The sequence below is a fragment of the Castor canadensis genome, chromosome 17, assembly GCF_047511655.1.
Source record: "Castor canadensis chromosome 17, mCasCan1.hap1v2, whole genome shotgun sequence".
Lineage (NCBI taxonomy): Eukaryota > Metazoa > Chordata > Mammalia > Rodentia > Castoridae > Castor > Castor canadensis.
In genome coordinates this window covers 12,400,946-12,421,538 of record NC_133402.1, presented here as the reverse complement: position 1 = coordinate 12,421,538, position 20,593 = coordinate 12,400,946, and the positions used below count along the sequence as shown (strand labels likewise).

At 48.2% G+C, this 20,593-nt stretch overlaps 1 protein-coding gene across 5 annotated transcripts in view; it reads left to right on the top strand.

The window, feature by feature from the left end:
- Positions 1–2,945: 2,945 nt before the first annotated feature.
- Myh11 (myosin heavy chain 11) overlaps positions 2,946–20,593 on the top strand; it is a 104,734-nt gene continuing 87,086 nt past the window's right edge. For all 5 annotated transcript variants that reach the window (XM_074059619.1, XM_074059618.1, XM_074059622.1 and 2 more), the window contains exons 1-2: positions 2,946–3,104; positions 17,797–18,158. In XM_074059619.1, the coding sequence (XP_073915720.1) occupies positions 17,814–18,158 (345 nt within the window). In that variant the 5' untranslated portion in view covers positions 2,946–3,104; positions 17,797–17,813. The remainder of the gene's footprint in view (positions 3,105–17,796; positions 18,159–20,593) is intronic.

The following is a 20,593-nucleotide window of genomic DNA, read 5'->3' as shown; positions in this document are numbered from 1 at the left end:
ACTGACCTTTCCAGGCATGAGAAACAAAACTGAGGCCTCTCATTTAATTTGTAGAACAATGCACCCTGAAGCTTCAAACGACTAAGCTTCATGCATTGCAGATATTTACTGAGTGACTATTAAGTGAACATACTGTCCCCAGGGTACTTCTAGAGCATGCCAGGAAGGTATGAAGTCATTTATATAAGACCCCAACTTTGCATATTTAACAACCAGCAATGCAGTGGCCTGATCTTTGCTTTTCCCTGAGGACACTGGTGCAGAGACTCACTGTCAGCCCTGTCACTGCCTGACTGGTGTTTAGTGGATCTGAGGAGTGCAGCTCAGGGGTAGAGCCCTTGCCTAGCATGGGCCAGGCCAGGCTATGGGTTCCACCATAGCACCACCACCACCACCACCAAAACAAAACAGAAAGTGCCTTAGCTTTTATCTACTTACGATGGGCTCTTACTGGGCCAGGATTGGAGTTCCTTCTCCTCCACTGACTACCTCGCTACCTTGGCCGGGTATATAACCTCCAAACCCTGATCCTCAACGGTAGAATGGAGGGTAGGGACCTACTTCATAGCATTAGTACAGGGTTTAGGTGACACAATGTGAAGTTGATCGCAACAAGTGTCCACTTATTAATAACTTACTCTCTGCTCAAAGTTGCAACAAATTCTAAAAGAATCAGTTCAGCCTTGCCAGGTGTGCCAGCCCTTCCTTTTAGGGTGGATTGGGACAGCCTGCTGTGAACTCTCCAGGACAGGCTGGGGTGATCCACCCGGCCTGGTCTTCCCTGCTGTTACCTCTGCATAGCCAGAGATGATTTCCACTCCTTTTACAGTGTAGATGTGAGAAGGCATGCGGGGAGCCAGCCATTCATCACTTTCCAAAGAGCCTCCCCCCAGCCAATCCCCAACCAACCTCCCCAGCCTTTCTTGACTCTGATTCAGGTCCAGCCGGGGAGGGGGAAACTGGGCCCAGATGTGTTCTAGGGTGGCAATCAGGTGAGCTTGGGGTTAGAAGGATACAGAGGGGCCCAAGAGAGGTGCCCTGCTCTGTCTGCAGAGGGGACTGTGAGGCTGCAGGAGACCCTAGGGTGCGTGGCCCTTCACCTCCTAGGACCTGGTACAGCTGGACTTGGAATCATATTTATTGAGAAATACTGCCGCTAATCTGGAGTGCAGTATGTTCATTTCACAGCTGCTTATGGACTGCTTACAAAAAGTCAGGAAGTAGTTGACGCACTTCCCATTTTACAGATAGGGAAACCGAGGCACGGGGGAGTTGGATTTACTTGTCCATTAAGAACCAGCTAGAAAATGGTACTGACAGACTCAGACATCAACCTCTGAGGGAGACCTGCCCTTGGCCTTGCCTGGCTATTTCTCTCAAATGTCTTCTGCCTGGAAGTGAATTCATGATATTTTAAAAAGCCCCACCACCAGTCTAGGAAACGTGCCAAAGAGTTCCTCTAGGGGCTCAGTCTTGTCGCCCGCAAAATGGGACTATTAATAAAGATGCGTTTGCGGGGGGGGGGTGTTGTTGGAAAAAGGGGCGTCTGCCAAGTTCAAAGCCGGCAACTAGGGTCTTCCCAACCCCCTCCCCCCAAATCCTCGGCCTTGAGCAGCTGGGACCCTGGCGGACGGGGGCTGTCCCTCCCCGAGGGGCTGTGCCCCAAGCCGAGGGTCCCTTCGCACCCTGCGGGCCGCGCGGCCAGCACGGGACGCACCCCACCCCCAGCACCCCCGCGGGGCGCCGCGCGGCACCATATTTAGTCAGGGGGAGCGGGCAGCCCCGGCTGGTATGCGGCGCTGGGAATTCCTGCAGGAAGGAGCCCGCGCCTGGCCTTTTTGGGTTGTCTCCCGCCCAGAGCCCGGGAGGAAGGACCGGCCCGGCCCGGCCCGGCTCGGCCCGGGGACCTCGGAGCCGGTCCGCGCGGGGAGCGCGTTGTCCCCGGTCTGGCGCGGGGCCACTCGATGCCACGACTTCCTTTTATGGCCTGTGTGTGCGTGCGTGTGACAGCGAGAGGAGAGGGACGGCGAGAAGACGGAGACAGACAGACAAACCAAAGATAGAGTGACAACTGAGGGAGACAGAGACAGCAATGAGCAGAGGGACAGAGACATCCAGATAGGGGCACAGAGCCAGAGAACAATGGCCAAGGGAACCAGAGAAGGTGATGGAGAGACAGGGGAGTGTGACAGAGGGAGAGAGGTCATGGCCACGCCTTGGTCTACAAGGATTTAGGGGCACACGGCCGGTGGGGACCTTGCCAGGGACGCCCTCACTTTCTCTTTGGATCTTGACAAGCACCTTGCAAATTCCATAATGACCACGACCCCTCCCCCACCCTCACCCCCTGTTCTGCAACTGTGAACACTGAGGCTCAGGAAATGAAATGCCTTGGCCAAGGTCACACTCGCTGAGTGGCACACCTGGGGGCTGAGTCCCCGCGGCGGGGCTATGTTGGGTGGCAGGGGGCTGGGGAGGTAAAAACTCCCCTTCCCGCACATCCCCAGCAGTCCAGGAGGGGTGGGGTGGGGGAAGGGGGACTCCTGAGCGTTGCACCTTGCAAAGTTCAAAAAGTCCCCACACGCAGTACGGTTGGCCGCCTTTCTGGACAATGGCAGGCGACTAAAATGGGGACTAGGGAGGAAAGTGATGCGTACAAGTCCCCAGCACGGATAGGAAGAGGTTAAAGCTGATCCCAGGCTGGGATCAGCTCTGGGAGGAAATTCTTCCAGTATCCCCTATAGACGCAGCGTGCTTGTCCCCTTTCCCTAGGGACGGAGTCTTGGTGGCGAGGGCTGGGACGTGGGCGGGTGGGCGCCCGCAGGCTACGCCCCCTGCCCATCCGGCACGCGGCGGCCAGGTGCGTCCGGGCCGGGTTGAAGCCGTTCTCCTCGGGCCCTGCAGGGGGCGCTGCGGAGCGCCGCGCGGACCCTCCCCACTCCGCCCCGCGGGCGCCTTCCCTGCCCACCCGCGGGCAGCGCGGGGTCTATAAAGCCAGGCGTCCGGGGGACACAAGGAGGTTTGGACGCCCCGGGCCTGCGAGGTGTGCCAGATCTGAGCTCTCCATCCAGTGTCCTCCTGAGAAGCCCCCCAGTTGGTGATCTGTAAGTAATGCTGGTCCTTCTGGAGCAAAATGCTGGATTGCAGTGTCCTGTAAGGCAGCCCCCAGGGGCTGGAGTACTGAGGGGTGGTCTCTGTTTGTCATCCTCTTATAAGGACAGTGACAAGGTGCCCTGTAATCCTAGATGGTCTCACTGTCCCCCAAGCCAGCATTCTCCAAGGCTGTCAGTGAGAAGTGCCACCTTCAGGGTGCTTATAAGAGGTATCAGTGTGGGTTAGAATTTCCAGAAAAACTGTACTTTAAAAACAAAATCAGCGATGGGGTGTAGCTCAGGAGTAGAGCACTCTTCCACGTCCTGGGTTCGATCCCAGCGCAGGGGGAAAAAAAGTAAACAAGACTCACAGGTGATTCTTGTTGTGAGACCCTCCAGACTAATAACCTTGTGACCAGCAGGCTCTGCACTTGTACTCTGGGCACAGAAGAAGGGCAGCCGAGCCCTTTGCTGTCACACAGACAGGAGAAGCGAGGCCCCGGAGGACGTGGGAGCTTCCCTGTGTTGAGTTGGAATCAGTGACAAGCTGGTGCACGTGCTCTGCAGACAGGGCGTGTTTGTCATCAGGTCAGGGCAGTGCGTTGATAGCCCTACGGCGATAAGGCTGGTTATTGTAAGATGAGGTTTATTACAGCTCAGTCTCCTTCCAGACCCAGTCCCCCTAAATTAAAAAATAAGATCTCAGCTAAGTTGATTCCTAGAGCCCCAGATACCCAGGTGGACACCAGAGTCCCCAACTGCATCCAGGACCTACAAGTGCCTTGGGTAAGGTCAAGCTGGAGTTTCCTGCAGAGCTTTCAGTACAAAGGCTGCTCTCCTGTGCGATGAAGTAGCAAAAGGAACTAGGCTGGTAAGGATCCTGTCACTTCTGGAAAGGCACAATTCAAAGCCAAGCTTGTCAGAAAGCAAGAGAAAATATTTAGGAACCCAGGGCAGGGAGCGTGTGTTAGGAACTGATAAATTATGTTGAGTGCTATCCAAAGTTCTTCAAAGGGAAGTCATGCCATTGTTAATAAAGTGCTTTGCATAGTTGTGTTTTCTTTGGGGCACTCTTCAGCTGCTTGGTTTACTTAAAGATGCAATTTTAGAATTGGTTTAAAGAAAGAGAGCTTGAAGATGCTGATTTGAAAGTCATCAATCACAGGGTATGGAATAAGACACAGAGGATCATTTTGAGAGAAAGTTCTTGCTGCCTTCACTGAAGCAGCATTTAACCTAATTGATTTTTACTTAATCACTGCAACAACCTCATCAGGAAGGCATTAAGATGCCTCTTTTGTATATAAGGCAGCTGAGGCTCAGAGAGGTTAAGTAATTCACCCAGTGTCACACAACTACTAAGTGGTAGAACCCATTTCCTTTCCTGTCTGATGACAGCTTTATACCCTTGACCCCACTATCTTTTTTCTTTACTGGGGACCAAAACTTCTTGTTAGATTCAGGTTTCTGGTAGGACCAAATGCTTCCAGTAAAATAAATATTTTCATTATCTCTTTGAAGAAAACATAAACTGACCTTTTGTAAATTTAAAATAAAATGCACTGCTTGTTCCCTAGCAGGGCGGTGATTTGGTTGGGAGTCCAGGACCTTAGGTGGGCTGTCCAGAATATGGACCTGCTGGGCCACCTTTGAGAAGCCTCCAAGATTCGCCTCATAAACACCATTTTTTTTATTATCATGTCTGAAGTAGACACGCTATTCCGTACAAGGCATTTGTTATGGATTTATCATTACTTTCTGGGAGGGCTGAGCTGGACGCAAACATGCCCATGTTTGGTAGCGTTTTCTATGAGGCCATCCCGAGCTCCTGGCCAATTACCCAGCATTGCAGCCTTGCTGGTCCAGGCCCTGGGGATTTCTCTGTTCCCCCACCCCCCCCCACCCCGAGGAAGGGATGGAGTGGCCAGAACCTGGGACGTTCCAGAGGAAAGAAGGATTCTTTTATTTTTCAGTGGAAATCATCTCCTACTCCCTTCTGGGCATCACATCCAAACAAGTGTAATTGACGCTTCAGGCACTGCCATAGATATCTAAAATCAGATATATGTCAGATTTTTTGGGGGGGAGGGGAAATAAAGCCCAAATTTCAACTTCATTAGATTCACAGAAATCCACAAGGAAATCTAAAAATCATCTTAACTGGCACCCCAGAATCTCAGTTTTCCCATCTGTAAAATGGACAGTGAGAGTAGCCCCCTTGCTGGACAATATGCCATGACCTTTATGGGGTCTCTCTCAGTAAGTCTTCATGATAGTCCTATGGAGTTGATGAGAGATTTACTGGCCACGTTTCACAAATGTGGAGTCTCAGACTTGCCCCACAGCCTAACTAGTCCTTAAAGAAAACAGGATTCTACAAGCCAAGATTTTCCTAACTCCAGAACCTGAGGGATTCTCCTTCAGGAGGGCTGGAGAAGATAAAGGGTGTCAGGGATCGAGCACCATGCCTGGCCTCTGGCAAACTTCAGTAGATGGTCAATTGTAACAAATATGACCAGAGATGTCAAGGATTGGCTCTGAGTGGCCCAGCTATCCTACTTGGCAGAACCAGGAAACCCTGGGTGTCCCATACAAGCAGAAACTTGTCCCTAGTTTTTCTTTGGTGTCGTCTCTTTTTGCAAATCCCACTCCTATTTGGGAGCCAAAGCAGCGATGAGAAAGAACATCGCCTTAATATTGCCTGACTTCCTTATCAGTCATATCGGCCGATTTGTGATGGGCTCTGGGTCTTGGTGGAATCTTTTCTGAGCTTACCTTTGCCCAGGAAGAGCCTGCCTGGCCTTCCCCATGGTCCCCATGCTCTTCTCGTCCCTTCACCTCTGGCCTTTAATTTACCCGTTTACCTATGGCCACATGACGGAGGACACTGAGTTCAGAGACGCCAGGCAAGGATTTGAAAAAAAAAACCCCACAAAACTCTTACATGTGATCAGAGGATGGAGGAAAAGGCCGCCCCATTCCAGAAGGGGCAGGCCAGGCATCTCTGACTTTTAACAGGCTTTGCGGCCCGTCCTCATTGAAGTCACTAGGAGAGGATCAGGGCTCACCTGCTCACATGTGCAAACTCCAGCTTGCCCTGTTCACTGTGTTGGCCTCTTCCTTTTGAGTTCAATCAACTGTGGATTGAAAGTGCTCTTTAATCGCACCTGTTCAGAACATATTCAGACTTTTTCCTTGTCCTTGTTCCCTGACTCACACAGGATGAGAGTCCTGTAAATAATCTAGAAATGATTTAAAGTTTCAGAGGCCATGCAGGTGCTATGCATTTAATAAGAGCCACTTGGGCATCCTGGGGTTCTGGTAACCTCAGGGGTCCTGGCATCAGTCCCTCTAGGGCATCAGGAACAACGGCTCCTGTTTCTTCTCTCTCCTGGTGAAGCACGCAGTGATGACACAGAACCTCAGAAGGGTGGTCTGTCCACCCCAGAGTTTATCACAGCTACTCCAGATAGAACCTCCTCCCACTATGGTCCCCTTCCTTCCTCCTGCCCCATCTCCACTTGTGATCATGGCGAAAGTATTCCTGTGTGTCTTTCCAAAATTTTCCTTTTTTATACAAATATTGGCATTCTGTAAACTAGGCTTTTTCCTTCCAAATCAGTTATCTTCAATGTCTCTCCAGATCCACATGTTTTAGTCTTTTTATTCACTGAATACTCTGGTGTATGGAAGTACGATATCTTAAAAACCCAATGTTAAAATATCTGGGGCTCATGCCACCGTTCCTTGTAAACAGTGCTTGAAGAAAAGTCCTTGTAGATATTGATGATCCCTATTGGCTATGCCCAGGACCAGAAATGTTCCAGATTTTGGATTTTTTAGGGCAGAGGATTTGGAATATTTACATTTACATCCTGAGAGACCTTGAGGATGGGACTGAAGTCTAAATACAGAATTTAGAGCTGGTGGAGTGGCTCAAGCAGTAGACATGCATAAGGCCGTGAGTTCAAATCCCCATGCCACAGAAAAAAAAATACAGAGTTCATTTTCTCTTCACATACATCTTAGGCACATAGCTTGAAGGTCATTTTATGCAGTAGTTTTAGTTCTGTTTTAACTGTGACCTGTCATGTGAGGCCAAGTGTGGCATTTTCCACTGGGGGAGTCACACCCATCAGCGCTCAAAAAGTTTTGTGTTTTGGAGTTTTGGGGTTAGGGATGTTCAACCTGTATCTCTGTTTTTCTAATAATAGTTTATCCGGGCAAAACTTCCCAGTCATGCAATTGCCAAGTTAGCGGGTGTGCGTGCTTAAAATTGACAGTTTCTAGTGAATGGTCCTCAAAAGGCTGCAGCGGTCCCCTTGGAATGGTCACATCTGTGGCTGGGCATTTACTGCAAGTTGTGCTGTGCTCAGGTTGTAAGATAAAACCCTCCAGGGCTTTTAGGGCCATGATGGTCAGAAGTCTTCCAAAAGGTGTGACTGTAACTCTTTATATTTTTGTTCAGAGTCAGGGTCTTGCTACATATCCCAGGCTGTGTAGCCCGGAATGATCAAATTTACAATCTTTCTGCCTAAGTCATCTGAGTGCTGGGATTACAGACATGCACCACCATGCCCTGTGGGTGACTGTAATCCTTAATTACCAAGTTCTCTTGGTTGGCAGGAGAAAATTCTACTAATTGAATTCTACTAATTGAAAGAAGTGCCTTCTGAAGTTCTTTGCAAAGGAATTGGGATTCCAGTGACTTTGGCATATGTCATCAGGCCACAGTGAAGTAACAAGGTCACAGTCACTTTTTCCTGGTAAGGGAGCTAGGACTTCCTTGGAGCTGTGCCCTTGAGAGATGACAGAAGACAATGTGGACAGGGGCAGGGAGCAAGAAAGAGATTTCCTGCTAAGAGCAAATCCATTGTCAGATGGAGCTGAGCTCAAATCCTGGCTCTATATTTTCTTTTTCATTTTTCTTTTATTATTCATATGTGCATACAAGGCTTGGTTCATTTCTCCCACCTGCCCCCACCCCCTCCCTTACCACCCACTCCGCCCCCTCCCTCTCCCCCCCAATACCCAGCAGAAACTATTTTGCCCTTATTTCTAATTTTGTTGTAGAGAGAGTATAAGCAATAATAGGAAGGAACAAGGGTTTTTGCTGGTTGAGATAAGGATAGCTATACAGGGCATTGACTCACATTGATTTCCTGTGCGTGTGTTACCTTCTAGGTTAATTCTTTTTGATCTCACCTTTTCTCTAGTACCTGTTCCCCTTTTCCTATTGGCCTCAGTTGCTTTTAAGGTATCTGCTTTAGTTTCTCTGCGTTAAGGGCAACAAATGCTAGCTAGTTTTTTAGGTGTCTTACCTATCCTCACCCCTCCCTTGTGTGCTCTCGCTTTTATCATGTGCTCATAGTCCAATCCCCTTGTTGTGTTTGCCCTTGATCTAATGTCCACATATGAGGGAGAACATACGATTTTTGGTCTTTTGAGCCAGGCTAACCTCACTCAGAATGATGTTCTCCAATTCCATCCATTTACCAGCGAATGATAACATTTCGTTCTTCTTCATGGCTGCATAAAATTCCATTGTGTATAGATACCACATTTTCTTAATCCATTCGTCAGTGCTGGGGCATCTTGGCTGTTTCCATAACTTGGCTATTGTGAATAGTGCCGCAATAAACATGGGTGTGCAGGTGCCTCTGGAGTAACCTGTGTCACAGTCTTTTGGGTATATCCCCAAGAGTGGTATTGCTGGATCAAATGGTAGATCGAAGTCCAGCTTTTTAAGTAGCCTCCAAATTTTTTTCCAGAGTGGTTGTACTAGTCTACATCCCCACCAACAGTGTAAGAGGGTTCCTTTTTCCCCGCATCCTCGCCAACACCTGTTGTTGGTGGTGTTGCTGGTGATGGCTATTCCACGCTAAGGTGGAATCTTAGCGTGGTTTTAATTTGCCTTTCCTTTATTGCTAGAGATGGTGCTGGCTCTATATTTTCAAGTGAGGGCCTCAGTTGACTTAGAAGGAAAATGGGGATAATGAAGACCCACCTCACCCAGCCCTAGGAGGCCTAATGAGATGGTGTCTGGAGGGAGCTGACTGGCCTGATTCCCCACAAATAGAATGGCTGTTGTTAATAACAAGTTTAGGGTTCAAATGGGATTGTGTAGGCATGAAGGACTGGTGCAGGTGGAGAGCTCAGTGCCTCTCCTGGAGCACTGGGTGACTCTACACCCACCCTTGAACATGACCCCCCCACTGCACAGCCTTCCGGCTGGTGAGTTATGTTGCTCAGGCTCACAGAACTTCCCTCTCGCCTGCTTGGTATTTAAAACAGAAACAAGGGACAGGCAAGGTGGCACACACCTGTAATCCCAACACTTGGATCGCTGAGGTTGGAGAATCATGAGTTCAAGGCTAGCCTGGGCTACATAGCAAAGCCTTGTCTCAAACAAACTGACCCTCCAAGCTGGTCACTGTGTGTTGCTTGTCACTGTGTGAATCAGTGGCTTAGCAGAAAAATCCTAAGGGCAGCTGATGGTGACAGGGATGACAATGTGCAAATCCTACATTCTTTCCTGGGGCTCTGGGTGATTTAATTCATTTTTCCTTAATGCTAAAGTGGAATTTTCTCTTGGGAAAACAGAACTGACAGTCAGATAAAAGAAAATAGCAGAACATTCTCAAATGCTCCAACTTAACTCACAAATCACAGGAAACATAACATATGAAAGCTAGCCAGCCTGCCATTGTTTTTTTTTTTTTTTTTTTTCTTAAAAAATCACAAGGCCCAGAGAGGGACAGTGACTTTCCCAGAGTCACCCAGCTAATTCAAGGTAGAGCTGAGATGTATCACTGGAGGGCCTGTGGTCCTCCAGAGAGGAACCAACAACTCATTTGCAAAAGGAATGAAGCAGCAAGTGGTTGGAAAGGAAACCAGGACCAGGATCCTGGCTGAAACTTGCAGACATGTCAAACATTGCTGATACCAGTAGCGACAGGGGTCTTTGCTGCATTCTGAATGTCAGAACTTTCAGGAGTGGCCCTTGACCCATGAACTGCTCTTAGCGTCCTTCAGTTCTGGGTAATACTCCTAAATGCAGGCTGGGCATGGTGGCTCACACCTGTAATCCCAGCTACTTGAGAAGTGGAGGTAGGACAATTGCAGATCAGCCTGACTAAAGTGTGAGACCCTACCTAAAAAAACAAACTAAAACCAAAAGGGCTGAGGGTGTGGCTCAAGTGGTAGAGTGCCTGCTCTGAGTTAAAGAAAAGTGATTCTAAAAATGTCCTTTTAGCCCTCGGGGCTGATAGAGACATTGGACATGGGAGGTGTGAAGAAGGGAACTTGGGGGGCCAGAGTGTTGGACAGCCTCCTTGAGGTCTGGGGTTCACTCCAGCTGGCTGACCTTGACCATCCCAGTTGGGGTTGTCTGGATGATCTAGCTATCCTAACTTTACTAATCTCTCCCAAGCAAGCCCTTGTTTGAACTCTAAAACAGGATTTTCAACTGGGGACAGTTTTACCGCCCCTCTCCCCCAGGACATCTGGCAATGTCTGGACATTTTTGATTGTCATGGTGGGGGAGAGTGGCCACTGGCATCAAGTGGGTGGAGTCCAGCAGCACTGCTGATCTCCTCCGATGCACAGGACAGTTCCCTACAGGCAGAACTGGCCAGCCCCAAAGGTCAGTAGTACAGAAGCTGAGAGATCCCACCCTAAAGCAAAGGCCACAGCTGGCCACAGAAGACCACGTGTTCTTCAGTTCTCTGTGCTCGAGTTGTGTTTGTCGGTGGCAGCTATCTGGTCTACACTGGCCTGGAGCTTGTACATAACCCAGGCTGGCCTGGAACTCATGATATGCCTGCCTCAGTCTCCTGAGTGCTGGGATTACACATGTGTACTACCATGCCTGGCCTGTAGCTGCAATTTTCTAAGCTACTTTTTCTTCTTCTCTGTGCCACTCCTAATGCCTGACCTGACACTTCTGGTCTTAATTATTGCCCCCAAATTTTGAAAACTGAAGGCCCTGTGTGCACACACAGGCAAGTCCTTATAACAACAAAATTAAGTATCAAGAGACTTTGAGCTGCCAAGACCCAATTCAAGATGCTTTCCGTGCATGCCTATAATTCCTTCTGTCCCCAAGTTCTCTGCCTGCTGCAATGAGGTGGACAGAGCATTGAAGATCTCTGAAAATGCATCTGTGTTCACATCCCACCATTGCTAGCCAACAGTGATGGCAAGCTATTTAACTAACCTATGTGTGCCTCAGTTTCCTCGTGTGCAAAGGAGTGATGGTTTTCTCTCCTAGGATTTTTGAGGTGTTAAATGAGTTGTACTGGCTCTTGCTACTGCTGTTGTTGTTGTTGAGTTGCTGAGCTCACTGAATTTTCTCAAGGGCTGATGTGTGGTGAAGTGTTGTGTTGGGAGCCCCAGGGTCATAGAAGTGAAGTAGGTTTTGGATTTCAATATCTGTCAGGAACTTGGATGTCTGGTGTGTATTTTGCATCTCAGTGAAGGACAGGGTCTGTATGACATCCTACCTAGTAGATCTGACATCAGTACCACATCTGAAGAGCGTTGCAACCTCCCCAACTTCCCTTCACCTCAGTATTCCAGGGAACATCACCAGTGTGCTACATGCCTGCAATCCCAGCTAAATGGGTGACAAGGTGGGCAGATTGCAGTCTGAGGCTGACTCCAGCAAAAAGCATAAGAACCTATACCAAAAAAAAACTAAAGCAAAAAAGGGCTGGGGATGTGGCTCGAGTGGTAGAGCACCTGCCTAGCAAGCCCAAGGTCCCAAGTTCAAACCCCAGTACTAAAAAAATTATATGTATATACACATGTACATATATGTATGTATATTCATATTTCAGGAAGACAGGGTTCCAAGGAGTCTAGCCGGGGAACTGGAGTTCCAGCCCACTTTCCTTTCACTAAAGCAGACCTTGGTACTTCATTACTGCCAAAAGGATCAAAGCCGTGCGAGCAAGCCAGCAGCTCTCACTCCTTTTTAGGACAGACACGGGGTCTCTGCACTTGATCTTGTTTGTGTGTTTGAATCCAAGATTAGATGTGATTCCTGGCAGTGTAGGTTTATCTGTGCTTTTATTTCTCTGTTGGATTTTTTTGCTAGTTTTTCTAACTTAAGGTGATCCATCCACAATGCAGCTACAAAAGCCACTTACTGTCACGCTGCTCAGAATAAGGGGAACACTCCTGGCTCTCTTGGCATGGCTGCCAGCCATTTAGAAAGCACCCCATTGGGTGCTTTGCACAGGAGTGGGAGACGCTCAGCACTGCTGAACTGACCTTAAATGATGTAAGTGGTACATTCAGTGTATTTTGTTACTATTAAACACAAAAAGCACCTGCATGGGAGGTGTGGGGTCCTGGGTCCTGCCCCAGCACTGAAGAAAAAGGAAGAAAGGAAGGGAAGAAAGAGAAGAAGAAAAGAAGGAAGAAAGGACAGAGAGAGAGAGAGAGAGAGAGAGAGAGAGAGAGAGAGAGTGAGTCTTGGGGCTAAATAGCAAGAACCTGTCCAAAAAAAACCAAAAAAGGCAAACAGCCCTGGGTATGCCTTGGACACAGGCAATATCCACATGCATCCAAGTGGAAGATAGCTTTGTAGATTTTGTATGGTTACACTTTTCCTTTAAGGCAAATTTCAAATCTATACAGAAGTGGACTGAGTAGCATCCCCTGCCACAGGCGCCCCTCACTCGGGTCAGCCGTCACCCACCCTAAGCACTTCCTGCTCTGAGCACCCTTTTGCTAACCCCGGGGCACATTGCTTCTGAAAGTCCTTAGGGGTCACCCTCAGCAGAAGCACTCTCTAAGCAGATGAAACCACCATATCATTTTCACACCAAGGGATTTAAGAAATTCTCTATAGGAAATATCAAGTCAATATTCAAATTTTCCTGCTTACATTGTAAGTTTTTTTGTTTTGGTTTTGAGTCAGGAGGGGCTTTCCAGTGGAATTGTATTGTTTGTAACAGCTACATTTAATTTTGCATAGTTTTCCACTTAGGGGATGGCTTTTTAAAAATGCGAAGCTTAGCCTTTATTTCTGACTTGAGGGGTGTGCGTGTTGGGGGAGGTGGGTCTTCCCCTCCCTCTCTGTGTGTACCTTTTTATACCTGTCAGACTTTTTCACTATGCAAAACTTGAAATATATGTGAAAGTAGAGAGCAGACATTCAACTTTGGGAAGTGTCAACCCTGGAAGTGAATCTTACTTTATTCTCCCCCTGCCCCCCACACAAACATTTCTCTTTTGTCTGTAAGTCTGTCTGAAACAAAGTGGCAGAATTTGTTACAGTGTCTTGTAAGAAACAAGACAGTGGAACATTTGGTCACATTTCCTGCTTTGCCTCCCACCTCAGGAACCAGCTTTGGTTACATTGTTACAGGACACACACAGGCATACACACACACACACACACACACACACACACACACACACACACACACACACACACACACACACACACACACACAGTGGGAAAGCATATAGACATAAAGGCATCTATCATACCTGCTTCACCCAGTCCTAGGAGGGCCCTTAATGTCCTCAATACTAAGGAGAAACCAGAGAGTCACATAAACTACCCCAAAGCACATCTTCGGCAGAGGCAGAATCAGACTTGAACTCTGGTCTGACCCCAGCACGCATTAGGCGAATGAAGAGTCCCTGGGTTTGAAATGTCTTCATTTCCCCTGGGCCTTTCTTTCTCAGGTCTCTTTTAATCTACAGGTTTTCGTGCTTTTTGTTTGCACTTAGTAAAGGAATGAAGTCTTTTGTCCTACCGTGTTGCATGCTCTTGACATTGTGTAATGTGTCCTGTGTTTTCTGTAAACAGGTGTCAGGTCCCAGGCTCATCAGCTTCAGTTCGCACCCCTTTCTTTCTTGAAAGAACATTTCATTGGTGGTCCTGGTGTGTCCTTCTGCATCCCATCCAGAGATTTATAGTGTTCTTTCTGTCTGTCTGTCTGTTTCTCTCTTCCTCTCTCTCTCTCTTGTTAGTATTAATTACTAGGGCTAAGTGGTGCCAGATCCATCCACTACAAAGTTGTCTATCACCTTTGTATGTATTAGATACAGTCTTAAAGTGTGGGGCCTGAGCACGGCATGGGTGGTTCATGCCTATAATCCTAGCTACTTGGGAGGCTGAGATTGGGAGGATCCAAGTTCAAGGCCAACCCAGGCAAATAGTTCAAGAGACCTCCCCCTCCCCGATCCCCAACATAACCAGAACAAAATGGACTGGAGGCATGGATTAAGCTGTAGAGTACCTGCTTTGCAAGTGTAAAGCCCTAAGTTCAAACCCCAGTGCCACCAAAAAGAAAAAGTGTGAAGCCTGGACCAGCTTCATTGTACATTTTGGGGGTTGGAGGTATAGTTTAATGTGAGCAAGCACCGGCCTTCCCCTACACACACACACACACACACACACACACACACACACACACCCCAACACACCCCAACACACCCCAACACACCAAACAACCACTACCACCAAACAAATGCAAATTCTTGCTCTCCGACCCCACACCTGCTTATGGGTGAGGAAGTGTGGCAACCTTTGGTCTAATGTCTTAGTAACTCCGAGAGTCCTCACCAAAACCCACTATTTTATTACGGGCTACAGAATGGTGACTGGTTCTTCACTTATTAGCTGGAACTGTGCATAAAAGGGAATGTTTTTAAAGGCGGTTTAAGTGGGTGGGGGAGGAAGAATGGTATATCATGTCCTAGCGGGATTCAGTAGTGACCTCCAAATGCAGGAAAAGGTCCTCGCCACCCAGCGCAGCATGCATCCTCTGTACTTCTTTTTCACTGTTTGAGCAGCTGTAGTGCTTATGTAGATTCAGGGAATGGTTTGCCTATTTCTCTATTCTCCCAGGTCCCCTGGGAGAAGTAGCCTTTCCATCTGAGCAAACAGTTTCTGATTTGTATTGTTATCTTCACCCCTGAAAGAGAAAAATGGGTCTTGGAACAGTGGCCTCTTCATCTTACCTTGCAAAATCTGTGTCCCCAAATTGATCCCTGCCCTAGGAGCTGGCTGCTTTGGTCTGGGGTCCAGGCTTGGGTGTGGGATTTCCTCCATCTCTGTGGGATTGGGGCCACATGGGGGAATGGTCTTGGGGGACTCAAAGGGGATGTGAATGATTTTTTGCTCAAGTAGAGAAGTCAGCCACACAGTAGGTCCTGGTGGTCATCTATCCTTATTCAGCTGCTGGCTTAGTTCTTTCTGAAACAGCAGCCAGGAATGGGGCAGACCAGGAAGGGTGGGTGGGGTAAGTATCCAGTCACAGGGTTGCTGCCTTGGCATCTGTTCTTGTGGGCACATCTGGGTGACAGGATGGATGGTCAGACACTCCTGTCACTTGGGCTTCTTCACTAGAAGACAGTTAGTGGTGTGAGATCTTATATAAAGAGACACTTCTTTTCAGTCATTTAGTTAACCTGGGGAACTATGTGTCCAGGAAAGGCAGAATCAATTTGACTTTTTCCCCCTTTTCGCCCACTTTTTAAATTAATGTGCTGGTGTCTTTCATCTTGAAGGACAAAGGACGTGTGAGTTTTTAAAACCATTATGCACATTTAAACATGCTTGTCTTTCAACTACTATGGTTATTTTAAAAATTGATGTTCAAACAGTACCATCTTGGCTTGGACCAGCTAAAACCATAGTTTAATTTCTTTTCTTTTCTTTCTTTCTTTTTTTTTTTTTTCTGGTGTTACTGGGGTTTGAATTTAGGGCCTCACACTGGCTAGGCAGGTTACTCTATCACTTGAGCCACTCCGCCAGCCTTTTTTTGTGATGGGTTTTTTCAAGATAGGGTCTCATGAACTATTTGCCTGGGCTTGAACCATGATCCTCCTGATCTCTGCCTCCTGAGTAGCTGGGATTACAGGCGTGAGTCACAGGCACCCAGCAAATTAAGAAATTGATTAACATAAATATGGTACAAGGGGTGTCTTTGTGACACTCACAACACGCATACAATGTCCTTAGGTCAAATCCATCTTCCATGCTATTCTTTCTTAACCATCCCCTCTCCCCCTGTCCTCCTCAAGTTTTTGGTGGGTTTTGTTCTGCTATTTTCATACATACCTAAAGAACTTCTAAACCATTCACCCCCGCCGCCCTCTCCCTTCTTGCTCCTCCCACCCACAGTTCCCCCCACCAATTCCCCTTTTACGATCGTGCCATATTTTAGTTATTTAGGTCTAGATTTCACCTAAGGGTGAAAACATGGACTATTTGTCTCTCTGACTTTGCCTTACCACTCAGTATAATGGCCCACCAGTTCCTTACACATCCCTGCACGTGACATCATTTCATTCTTCTTTATGGCTGTGTGTCCCTCCACTGCACTTCCACTGCATCCTCTTTATCCACTTATCAATTGCTGGGGACCAGGCTGCCTTCTAGAGCCGGGCTGTTGTGAGCAGTGCGCAGGACTCGAGAGTGTGCAGGGAGGGGCTCTCCTGTCTGTCCTTCCCTTCGGGTCACACCGGGAGTGGCAAAGCGGGTTGTAGGTAGTTGTGATTTTACCTTTGTGAAAAGGTAAAACCTCTGTTAACTTATGCTTTTAAATAGAAAACGGGCTATTTTATCTTCTATTTTGTAATTCTTTTATTTTTTAAAAGCTTTATTGAGATGCAATCCCTACCACCCACAAACATGTTTTATTGGCATACAATTTGCACACGATACAATGTGGGTGGTGGGGATTGAGCTCAGGGCCTTGGGCTAAGCATGCATTCAACCACTGAGCTGCCCCCACCCTCATGCCCATCGAAATTGCCCAATCCAGTGGCTTTTGGTGAAGTCAGAGTTGTGTATCCATTACTAAAACAAACTCTAGAATGCTCGTCACCCCATAGAGATACCGTGTACCCCTTAATTCATTCTCCCCCAGTTCTGGCGATCACTAATCTACTTCACATTTCTGTGGATTTGCCTGTCCCGGACAGCTCAGACACTGTCTTTTACGTGGCCTAGCATTTTCAAGTTTCGGACATGTTGTGGCAGATGTCTGCAATGTGCTCCTTTTTACGGCTCACTCATATTCCATGGTGTGGAAAGACCAGTGTGTTGATCCATTTATCTGTTTGTGGACATTTGGGTTTTCCACAGTTTGGCTGTCGTCGTGAGCACGCATGCAGAAGTACACATTTTTGTACAGACCCACATTTGCATTTCTCTTGAGTGTATACTTGGAATGGAACTCTTGGATCGTGTGCTATTTCTCTTTAACCATCTGGAGGGCCACCTTGTTTTTTTTTTTTAAACAGTACTGGGATTTGAACTCAGGGCTTTGTGCTTGCTAGGCAGGTGCTCTACCATTTGAACCACCTCCAGCCCAGGACCCGCCTTTTATTTTGAGGTGGATGGTGAGATGTGAACAGCTACCCACATCAGCACCTGGAGACCTCCCTCTTAGCCAGAGGGTAGTATTTCACCATATGAAAACACCAGGGTTTATAATTTAGTCCCATGTTGACGGGCATTGAGGCTTTCGGGGTTCTGTTCTTACAGGTGAGGACGGAGTCCTCGCTGACGGGTCTCAGGGTTGTCTGTGTTCTTTGGAGCAACAAAGGAGCACCTTTGCACTTTGTGGGTTTTTTCTGCAGACCGTGTGCCTAGACGTGGCAAGGTGAGGGGTTTGTCTGTTTGTGAGGCATGGTTCTAGCCTGATCCTGACTGTGTGACCTTATTTCACAGGGGATCAGCTGGGCACAATGGCACAGAAGGGTCAACTCAGTGACGATGAGAAGTTCCTCTTTGTGGACAAAAATTTCATCAACAGCCCAATGGCCCAGGCTGACTGGGTGGCCAAGAAACTGGTCTGGGTCCCGTCAGAGAAGCAGGGCTTTGAGGCAGCCAGCATCAAGGAGGAAAAGGGCGATGAGGTGGTCGTGGAGCTGGTGGAGAATGGCAAGAAGGTCACCGTGGCCAAAGATGACATCCAGAAGATGAACCCTCCCAAGTTCTCCAAGGTGGAAGACATGGCAGAGCTGACATGTCTCAACGAGGCTTCAGTGCTGCACAACCTGCGGGAAAGGTACTTCTCAGGACTCATCTATGTGAGTATCCCCTCCCCGCGGGGCAATGGGACTTCCTCCTGGCTTCCTGCACCCCCAAGGAGGGGAGGGCTGAGGAACACGTTTGGGGTGCAGGTGGGAAGGCCAGTGGTTTGGCTGAGGAAGAGTGCACCATAAGGCAGGGTCCTCCATCTCTGGGTTCCCATCTCAGTCCTACCTGCCCCGCTCTGGAACCCAGAATAGGTGATCTCAGCTCTTAAAGCCTCCGTTTACCTATCTGTAAAATGGGAGTGATCACCCTCAGCATATACAGGAGGTGATGAGTCCATGGGATCTCCTCCAAAGTGTCATGGCCCATGACAAACTCTCCACAGATTTCAGTCATATATCATCGCTGCCCCCCCCTTCCATCTTGGAGGTAAGGAAGAGCTGGTGACAAACTTGGAAAGGCTGGTCTGTACTGGCAACTGGGTGGGTAGGAGACATAAAGACTGGGTAGGCTTCATGGTGGCCTTCTGTGTCACAAATAGGAACAGATGGGACCTCTGTGCCTCCTTTGGGTGAACTCTGCAGATCAGAGTGGGTTAGTGTTGTACAGGTCCAACATGGTAGCCAGTGGCCACTTGTGGCTAACTATATTGGAATTTTTATCAATTTGAAAGGTGAATATTTAAAAAAATTCATTTCTTTGGTTGTATCTTGGCCATGTATCAAGTGCTCTACAGCCACTTGCTATTGGTGTTGGATAGTCTCAAATACACCTGCCATCACAGCTCTGTTGGACAGCCCGGACCACATGATCGGGTGGTGACTGGGGAGTCACGGATTCCATGTGGGGCTTGACCAGCTCCTTAGAACAAGAGGGGCAAAGGCGTCCCCGCCATGCCAGCCTTGTGGGCAGAGTTACCTTCCCTTTCTTCTCTGAAGGTTTGTGCTAATGCATCAGGTGGGTGACGTAATTTCTCTAAAACTCACTTCCTTCTCTGTGTAATGGATGCAAGATTGTCTCAGCCCTATGGAACCAGGCTTTCTTTCTAAAAAGAAACCACAGAAGCACTTCCTGGTACATAGTAGATGCTCAGATGTTTGCTGTCACTATTACTGGGTTTTGTGGTTGGTTTGCCATTTTTATTATTGCTGGTCGGATGATCTTAGATCCTTTGTATGTCGAGGACACAGTCACTTCCATTGCTACGTCCTTTTGGTCCTGTCCTTTAAGACAAGCTTTTTAAAGAGCCAGCGGGTGCAGGATAGCCACTCACAGCTGTGAGATACCTCCTCCAGTCCAGCATCGCATCTTGGCATACTACCTAAGTGTTCTTTTTTTGTTGGTTTTGTGTTTGGTGGTTCTCAGGACTGGACAAAGCGCCTCCTGCTTGTTAGGTAGATGCTGTAGTACTTGGGCCACACCTCAGCCCTTTTTGTTTTAGTTATTTTTCAGGTAGGGTCTCTCATTTTTGCCCAGGGCTAGCCTCAGACTGTGATTCTCCTACCACTGCATCCTGTGTTGCCGGATCTACAGTTGTGCACCACCTTGCCCAGCCCACTTCATGTCATCTAATGAATATCCACTGAGTTACGTGACTTGTCCCATTTTACAGGTGAGCAAGCTGAGGCCCAGAGCAGTAAGGCCCATCCTTCCTTCCCTCAGTAGAGAAAGTCCCTTTTGTCCATGCCAGTCCTTGTATGGCAGTGCTATCATCCTAGGTCCGTTGGTACAAGGCCCTTTCAAAACACCCATGTGCAGGGAGCCAGGGAAGGAGGAGAGAGGGATGGGTCTCCCATCCAAGGTATAATATCACTCCATCCTAGGAGGCAGAGGACAGGCCTGCGTCTCCATCTCACCTGCAGTCCTCCGATATGACATTTGAGTCCAAGATAGAAGCAGAAAGAGCGAGGGGCCTGTGATGGCCCCGACACCCAGAGAGTCTTCTGGAAGAGATTAGAAAATGAACAGAAGCCTCACATTCCTGCTGTGCCTCTCTGCCACACGGGACTGAAAGCCTTTCAGCCTTGGTGCTGTGTCTGCTCCAGTCTTTGTACCTTTCTGCTCAATTGAATCGCTCAATAAAACCGTTGCACATCATGGAGAGGGTGAAGAAGGAAGGGCGGGGCGGGGCAGCCCGTGATCACAATCTGTGACTCCTGTTGATAGGGGTGGCAGGTGATGCTGTGTCTTTGACTCAGGCACAGGTCAGCCATGCCTGACTTTGTTCTCAGTGCTGAGGAGAATTTTCCTGTCCATTCTGCAAGATTGTCTTCAGACAAGAGACCTTTGAGAAGGTAGATCTCTGGTCCTCTTGGGTCTAGAAGAATCCATGGAGACAGAGGAGCCTGTCTACTTATCTCAGAGATGCAGACTCTGGGTTTAGGAACACTCAGGGCCTTACCTGGGCTGCTACTGCAGGTGGCTTTTTTTTGGGTCAGTACTGGGGTTTGAAGTCAGGGCTTCGTGCTTGCTAAGCAGGCACTCCATC